General features: G+C 30.8%; 1 protein-coding gene across 1 annotated transcript; it reads left to right on the forward strand.

Moving 5' to 3' along the window:
- Positions 1–4,450: 4,450 nt before the first annotated feature.
- On the forward strand, positions 4,451–6,322 carry LOC112794438 (F-box/FBD/LRR-repeat protein At4g26340-like). Its single transcript, XM_025836456.3, has 3 exons — positions 4,451–5,137; positions 5,746–5,895; positions 5,987–6,322. The coding sequence occupies exons 1-3, from the start codon at positions 4,451–4,453 to the stop codon at positions 6,257–6,259; spliced, it is 1,110 nt and encodes a 369-aa protein (XP_025692241.1). The 3' UTR covers positions 6,260–6,322.
- Positions 6,323–9,451: the final 3,129 nt, after the last annotated feature.

Below are 9,451 nucleotides of genomic sequence, written 5' to 3' on the forward strand. Positions count from 1 at the left end.
CACTGGTCACATAGCATCAAATATTTTTTTTGCTTTATTTCTTATTTTAAAATTAAATCAATTATTATTCATATGCCTAATGATTCTCATGCTATAGCTTTTTATAGGAGTGTTGTTCAATTTTCGTCTTCTTTAATTCTCACTAACTAATGTCCTTTATTTACAACAATTTTATTTTAATTTGATTTCTATCTCTAAAATCACTTCCATACTTTTATATGAGCTCACTTTTTCAAAATATTCATATCTTTTGTAGAATCTGACCAGCTTGAAGATGATTAATTTGGGTAGATTAAAGAAAGAATTGTATATTCTTGATCAAGTTTTTTTCACCGATAATTCACCACCCATCGCCTCTATCAATGCCACAAGTATTACACCCATCATATCCTCAAACCTACGGTACTTCTGTTTAGGTCATGTTTCTCGGCGACATCTTAATATTTTACATAAATAATATCTTTTTGTTTTTTTACACCAAGTTAAACTTGTGATGTATGTTATTTTTCTAAATAAAGAAAATTTTCTTTTGTGAATAGTACAAACAAAACAAGTGTTGCATTTGAATTATTATATTTAGATATATGAGATCTTTTTCAACAAAATTTTATAAATATCGTAAATATTTTTTTACTATTGTTGATAATTTTAGCCGATTCACTTGAGTTATTTTGTTAAAATAAAAAAGTGAAGTATCTCAACACATTAAAAATTTTATTGTTTTAGGAGAAACTCAATTTGAATCAAAAATTAAAATTCTTCATTCTGACAATGGTCATGAATTTTTTTTCAGTAAATTTTACTCATCAAAAGGTATTATTCATCAATGAAGTTTCGTGAAACTCCCCAACAAAATAGGAGGATCGAGCACAAGCACCAATACATTTTAAATGTTGTCCGTGCTCTTATGTTTAAATCAAACATCCCTCTTAATTTTTGGTCTTTTGCAATCAATCATGTAGTGTATTTAATAAATAGAGTTTCATCTTCTATTATTAATTTTAAAACTTCTTTTGAACTTTTATTTAATAAACAACCAGATTTTAATGACTTAAAAATTTTTGGTTGTTTATACTTTATTTCTACTATATTGTGAGTCATCATTCTAAATTTGATCAAAGAACTCGTAAAGCTATTTTTTTTTTGTTATTAATATGATTTTAAATGATATATTGTTTATTTTGTAAAAGAGAAAAAAATTTTAGGATCCAAAAATATAATTTTTTATGAGCTCAATTTTCCTTTAACCAAAGATACAACCCAACATTTTTCAAAAGTTTTGCCCAGCCCAAACACAATCAGTCCACTATCTACAAATACTCCTTACCTCCCTAACGGACCATTCACATTCACTTACCCATCCTTCCATCCTTCACATGATTGTTGATCTCCTCTTGCATATCTTCCAAGCATTCCATCACTTCACATTCCAGAAAACCCCACCACCGAAAGCCTCTCTCCTCCATTAGGGGTGACAACAGGGTGGATAGGAACGAATTTTTATCCTACTCGATCTCGTTCTGCCTTACAATAACCCACATCGAATCTATCTCACTTCTATCCGCGAGTAGTAAAAAGTTAAATTCTAACCCATCCCTGCAGGTACCCGTCTTGCCACTACCCGCCTCTATAATTATTAAAATCCAACAAATACAATTAAATTTTAAATTTATATAATCATCATTATATACATAACATAAATTAAAGTAAAAATTTAAATATGATACGATATTATTAATTATATTACTAATTATTATATATATATATATATATATATATATATATACACCAGGGCGGGTAAGGGCGAATTTAACCTAAATTCGATCCTGTCCTGCTCCGCCCAAGAACTCGGCTCATTAAAAATCCACTTCAAGCGGTGGGGATGGGATGGATACCCATGAGTTCGGGTAGTGTTGTCAGTTGCCACCCTTATCCTCCGTCATCTTCTATTACCCAGCCGTCATCTTCTCCAACCTCTCCTACCAATATCGAAATACTTCCACCTCATCCCCATCAATCTCCATTCCTCCCCCCCCCCTTTTGTAACCAAGAAGCCCTTTATTCCGTCACACAACCAAATGAACCTCCACCCAACCCCCCTTTTCTGCCACAGTCAGCCTACCAGATCTCCATTTCACCTTTCTGATTATGTCTGTAGCTCTTCTCATGCACCACAAACTTTTTCTATATTCAAGTTCTAGATATCCTATTTCTTCTCTCATTTTCTTTTTTACCTCCTCACATACAGTCACTTTCTCTCATCCTTGTACTCTGAACATGAGCCCAAATTTTTTCGAAAAGCCAATAAATTTTTTGATTGGTGCACAACCATGAAGGATGAAATTATTACTCTTAAACTAAACAAAACATGTATTTTGGAGGATTACCCTCCTTATGTGAAATCCATCGGGTGTAAATGGGTCTATAAAATAAACGACGACCGGATGGTTCAATTGAGCGTTACAAAATTCGTTTAGTGGCAAAAGGTTTCACACAGATTAAAGGGGTGGATTTCCTAAAAACATTTTCACCAATAGTCAAATCGGCGACTATCAAGATTGTGTTTGCTTTAGCTTCCATCAAGAATTGGCCTATTTAGCAGTTTGATGTCAACAATACTTTTTTACATGGGATTTGAATGAAACTGTTTACATGGATCTCCCTCTTGTGCTCAATTCACGGGATTCTAACAAGTTTTGTAAGCTTCTCAAATCTTTGAATGGTTTACGACAATCTAGTAGAATGTGGTATGAAAAATTATCTGTTCTTCTTTTATCTTGTGGGTATTAACAGACCGTCTATAACTATAGCTTATTTTTTAAGATTATGGAAAATAAATATGTATACTGCTAATTTTAGAATAAAAGATTTTAGAACCTTAAAGTATTTTTTGGAGATTGAAATCACTCATTCTACTAGTGAAATTTCTCTGTCTCAACATCATCCTATCTTGATTTGTTGACTTTCTTTGTCTCAACATAAGTACTGTCTTGATTTATTGATAGATTCTGGTTTACTTGGTGTCAAACCCACTTGTGTTCCATTGGATATAGCACCACCCGTTTCATCAGGATGATAGTTCTCCTTTACATGACCAATTTGTCTACCGCCACCTTGTTGGCCGATTAATCTATCTTACTATAACTCGTCCGGGTATTACCTATGCCACCTACAGCTAAACCAATTCATGGCTGCCCTTACTCAAGCACATCATAAAGCAGTCATTCGTGTACTACGAGATCTGAAAAATAATTTAGGCATAAGTTTATTTTTTCCACAAAATTTCACTCTTCAAACCAGTGGTTTCAGTGATTCTAATTAGGCAGGTTGTTCAGTTACTCGCCGGTTTATAACGGGTTATTGCTTCTTTTTTAAAGAATCTTTAGTGTCTTGGAAGACAAAGAAACAAACCACAGTAGTGGCTAGATCATCCACCAAAACTGAATATCGAGCTCTTGCCAATACCACTTACGAGTTGTTATGAATTTTAAATCTTTTACAGTTTTCCGTGTCAATTGTATTAAGCCATCAGTTTTATTCTTTGATAATCAGAATGTCTTCCATATTGCAATCAATTCTATTTTTTATGAACGCACCAAATACTTAGAAGTTCATTCTCGCTTGATTCGACAAAAAGCTCAAAATAAAATTACTTCCAGTTCCTTCGTCAGAACAATTGACAGACATCTTTACTAAACCACTTCTAACTCAAACATTTCACAATAAATTGTCTAAATTGGGAATTTTTGACTTATTTTATCCTCCAATTTTTGCAGGGCATATTAAATGAATCATCAGCTCAAGCACAACCAAATGACAAAGAGGTCCAAAATACATGACCAAATTTTTTCTTCATTCTTATCACATTTTATTTCAGCACATACTTTTTTTATTTTTTTATTTTTGAGTAGTTGAAAGTTAATAATTAATAGATGAATATTTATGAGATTAATCGATAATATCTCTATAAATAAAAAAACTCTTGTATCATATAAAACAATTTTAAAATATATATTTTTATTTCTTTTAATCCTATTTTTATTGTCTTGTGAACTATGTCACGTTAAAGAAATTAAGAGTTCATTTCAAAAATAATAGTGCTGACAATTGAAAGGCACATTAGACTAATTAGGAACATTAAAAAATCAATTTTTCTTTTAAATTCAATGAAAGACATCAATTTAATATTAAATTTAAAATTATTTAATTATATTTAAATTTAACTTATTATTAGGATTGATAAAAAGATTTAATTTAATTTTAATTTATTTTAATATTTTAAAATTTAAATAAATCTGAGCTAATCTTTAAAGATAAAGATTTTTGTGTTTGGGCGGTTTATTTAGTTTCTCACAATCCCATCAACATAAAAGCAAGATGCTTGGGATTCAACAGTTTACTTGGTGAAATATAAACACGTGCGTTGGCTTATCTAAGGGAAACAAAAACAATGGGAGGAGGAATTGACAGGATCAGCACATTACCTGATGTTCTTCTTTGTCACATCCTTTCTTATGTGCCATCCAAGACAGCAGTGGCCACAAGCATTCTATCAAATAGGTGGAGGAATATCTGGCACTCCGTCCCCGCCATCGATCTCGATGACTCACTCTACCTTCACATCGGAGACTACCATCCTTTTGCCAACGTCGCATACGCACTCATGCTTAGGCTACACGCGACGCAGCCAATCCTAACTTTCCGCCTTAAATGCCAATCTTCTCTCTCTTGCGCCCCTTGGGATCTAAATCTCTGGATCGACACTGCCATACAACACTGCGTTGAAACCATGGAGCTTTCGCTGCCACTTACCGTCAAGCTGCCTTCAACGGCTCTCACAAGCGCGAAACTCGTGTCACTGACGCTAAGAGGATTAACGGTGGATAATGTACGGAGTGTTTCGTTGCCTGCACTGAAGTTTTTGCACCTTAACGATGGAGTTCGTTTCACGGAAAGTCGGTATTTGGAGATGCTGCTATCGGGCTGCCCAATTCTTGAGGATCTCCGGATCGGTCAACTGGAGGCTTGGCACTTTGTGACGGAATTTAACCTCCCCAACTTGATCAAAGCAGATGTTATGAGCGTTTCGGTTCCAATTGCCAAGTTTTATAACGTCAAATTTCTCTCTATCTGCGTGGTATGAATTCTTTCCAAGTGCATCATGTCATTGCTACCACTGGGGTGTCAAAATTTTTGTTTTTGTCCAGTTTATTTTTATGAGTTTAATTTTGATGCCTTAACGATCTAATCGTTATTTTTATAAATGACCATTCATGCGGTAAAGGTAGAAAATAATTCATAAAGATTGAATTATTTTAAAATTTGAATTAAAATGTGAGAATCATGATATTTTATCGGGTGAGAATACTTTATATTAGTTGCTTGATAAGTTGTTAGGTGGTTAATCTGTTATTGTTTTTTTTATTTTTTTTCTCCAATTCTATGTTGAGCTCCTTGGTTAAAAAAAAGAATACACTATATTAACATAGCATACACTATTATTAAATTGCAACTTGATACAGTTATATCTTGGCAATTGACGTACTTTCATTATTATTTGATAGAAATTGAGATTCAATTGGAATAAATTTTCTAACAAGGGATAATGTCAGGACTTGCTTCAAATTATGTTTAAAATATATATATATATATATAAGAACATTATTTCCCAGTGTAAAATAGTAACCTGTGAACTTGTAATTCTACCCGTTTATGATATTATTTTTTTATATGTAACTTGTGCAGGCAGACTTCCCTACTACTCCAGAATGCACCTTTCATAATCTAATTCGAATGCGGCTGCTTGTTACATGTTCTTGTAAATGGCATTTGTTGGTAGGTTTGCTCAAGTATTGTCCCAAGCTTCAATTTCTAAGCATTATTGTGAATACCACGGTGAGTATGTATCTACTATCTATTATATCGTTATTTCCAATTTGATTTAACTGTTTTAATTAATTTCATGAATTATTGCTTTATTTGTCAGGTAATTAGTACAATTGATAGTGAATTTGTTTGCTCATCAGAATTGTTAGTCCCTGAATGCGTTTCCACGAGGCTCAGTGTTTGTGTTCTGGAAGGTTTGTGGTCAAGGAAGGATATTCGATTTGCATCATATATTATGTTTAACGCAAGTGTGTTGCGGATAATGGTGATACGTAGTGCCAGCTTCTTAAACATAGATGCTAAGTTCAAAATGCTGAGGTATTTGTCTGTAATTTCAAGGAGCTCTACACGCTGTTCACTTATTTTTTCATGAGGAGCTGGTATTTATATGCGGACATGTGATGTTTAAAAGATTTCAATAAACATTATTTGTTTCATGTTTAAAGAATTTTAATTAGCACAAGTTACTTAATTAAATTGTTTGGAATCCAAAATTTTTAATATTGTAAACGTATTTGTAATATTTATATATTTATAGAAATCACTATAAGGATAGTAATTTTAAAATTGAACTAAATCGTTAAAAGGTGTAGAATTGAGTAATAGCCATAATCTGCCGAAGGGTGTAGTTGTTTCTGAAAAAAATGGATTATAAAAAAACCACTAAACTATAACTATTTCTAGACTGAGATGGCTTTGCAGAATTTATGATTAGGTGAATGCTATGGTGCCTAAAATATGGTGTCTATTTATTAAAAAGAGTTAAAAATTAATATTTAATTTAAAAGATATAAAAATAAATAATTTTTAAAAATTTAAAATTTACTAAAAAAAAAAGTTAGACAAAATTTAGGCACCAAATTATAGACACTATAAAATTGGCCTTATGATTAACCTTATTCCACCCTTTTCTTTTTCAACATGTCCCTTAAAATAAGGCTGTTTGTGGCCTTCCTCCAACACCAACAACAATGATATTAGCTTCTTGGACTCTGCCATCCTTTAGTTTTACTTTTTTTTTTACGTGAATGGTAAATTAAAATATTTGTTTGGATATCATTAAATTGATAAAAAAAAGATTTTTTTAATTTTTGAGAAATTACAATTTATATCTTTTAAAAAAAGATATTTTTTATATAATAAATAAACAAAAAATATTTTATTTTATTTTATCCAAACATAATTAATAAATAAAAAAATTTTATATTAAATATTTAAATATAAAATTATTTTTATTTTTATAAAAATATTTTTAAAAAATATTATTAAAAAGAATCTTTTTCAAAATTAGTGCACAAGCAAACCCAAAATCATGTCAAACTTAAATTTAAAATTTAAAAGAAAATCCCATCTACCTTTCCATTAGAATTGGCTGTTCCTTTAATAATATTGACCCCGTTTTTCGCATAGTATCCCTCGTAAGAAGTAGCTATGCCAGATGTAAAACATCTTGTCACTGCAAATTATAATACCCTTCTTTAGAAACATATAAAAGAAAATAAATAAAATGGGATGGTGTGAAAAGAAAGAGTTATAACCATTCCACTTACTATCCAAAACTTTGTCGTTGTTGCTTCATATAGTTTATCGGCATCATCAACTTCCCACAAGTAAAAGATGTTTTTGACGTCAGCTTCTTGAACACGAAAATCAGAATAAATTCATCGTAATAATTATGTCATAATAAATTCGATGGTATAAATTTTATTATTGATTATTTATTATCAAATTTTTTTATTTGTAATTAATTATCATTAGAATATTTTTGCTGATAATTTTTATTATTGAATTTTTTTGATAAATTCGACAGTGATATATTATTAATTAATAATTAAACTAACAACTACTATAGTTTTAACTAATAGTAAATTTGACAGTAAATTTAAATTTTAAATTTTTAAAAAAATTATTTAAAAATTAATATATAATTCATGCATATTAAATAACTAATTTAAAACTGGAAGGTAAAATATTTAATGATATAACAACAAATTTCAGCAAATAAAAAAATTTACAAACAAAAATAAAAAAAATCCTAAGAAACCAAAACAAAGAATTTACAAGTGTCAGCAAGTAAACACAATTTACAAACAGAATTTAATAAATAAAAATCTTAAGGCTTGAAAATTTTAAAAATAATAACAAACAAGGAATTAGAACAAAGAACGAACAAATCATACCTAGATTCTATGGAAGATGGAGGCGCAGAGACTGAGAGAGATGAAGCATCACGACTGGCACAACGACATAAACGACGAAAAGACTGAAGACGACGGAGCACAACACACACAGAATCCATGAATATAGTAAGTAAAAATTATAATTTTTTTTGTTTCAATTTTTGTAAAATAATAATTAGAAGAAAAATGGAGTTAGAAATTAAGTACGATCTGGTAGTCATTCAGAAAATAATTATCAGAAGTGGCAGAGAGAACAAGAGACAAACTCAAGACTATCTAGATAGCAAAAGCGGTTTAAACACACCGTTAATACTGGTAGCAAGCATTTTATGTATACAAACTAACAAATTTTATAGATAAGGAGGAAACATTAAGAAATGATAATCTTATTAAATAACTTACCACATCCTCAGGGTCATCCAGTTCTATACAAAGCTTTGCTAGTAAACTTAGTGATTGGACATCAATAATTGTCGCTTATGCAACTTTTTGTTTGATAGCCTACTTTATAGTTTCAATAACTCGCTCAGCTTCTAACAAAGCATCGAAAGAAATTAATTGCTGAATATACCATTCCCCATCTTCACTACAGATAGCCTGGACTTTACTGCCAATAGGATATTTATCTTGAGGATCAGAACTTATCTTCTACTCCTAAGAGTGAAATAACAAAAGTAGTTAATTATAATTATGAGAAAAATATTGTATTTAAATAATTTCAATCGTTTAAAATGAGCAATTGCTCATATAATCTCAATTCACTAATACAATTGCGAAAGCATAGTAGCTTAAGTTTTAAAGACAATATCACAATATGCTACACCATTCAGATTCACAATTTCACTGACAGTCAAAATAGTAAATAAGATATACCACTTTATTATTCTTATGTTTTGACAAAGTAAAAGATGCACTAGCATTTAGATCGGCATTTGAACCACGTATTTCATTATCTTGTTCAATTTCTCGAGTTAAGAGCAATCAATTCATATTCATAATCAGCAAACCCAATTCAACAATTAACAAAATCAGCATATTCATAGTCACTTAGTTAGCAAATCCAATTTCTAACCTAATTCAACAATAAAATTAACAATAACATTTCAACCATTTAAAAATTTTAAGTTTAACCTATTCCATATTCTAATCATATTCTTAAATCATATTCTAATCAATGAATCAACTATTAAAAATTAATATAGAATATTAGAATAACTAAAAAATATTTACATGTTGACGGTTGTTGTAGCTGCAGAATCGAGCAATGCAGTGCAGGCATCAACATCCGTAGAAGAGAGGCGAGGGAAGGATGGAGACGTGGTGAGATGCGAGCATTCACTAGGCGTTGGGTGCAATGATGGCAGATGAGCAGAATACGAAACAGT

This window comes from Arachis hypogaea, chromosome 4 (genome assembly GCF_003086295.3).
Source record: "Arachis hypogaea cultivar Tifrunner chromosome 4, arahy.Tifrunner.gnm2.J5K5, whole genome shotgun sequence".
Classification (NCBI taxonomy): Eukaryota; Viridiplantae; Streptophyta; class Magnoliopsida; order Fabales; family Fabaceae; genus Arachis; species Arachis hypogaea.

Excerpts from the sequence above, each read along its gene's own strand:
- LOC112794438 (XM_025836456.3), top strand. The coding sequence starts at position 4,451 with ATGGGAGGAGGAATTGACAGGATCAGCACATTACCTGATGTTCTTCTT. Across the intron at positions 5,138-5,745 it reads AATTTCTCTCTATCTGCGTG|GCAGACTTCCCTACTACTCC; the intron begins GTATGAATTCTT and ends TAACTTGTGCAG. Across the intron at positions 5,896-5,986 it reads GCATTATTGTGAATACCACG|GTAATTAGTACAATTGATAG; the intron begins GTGAGTATGTAT and ends TTTATTTGTCAG.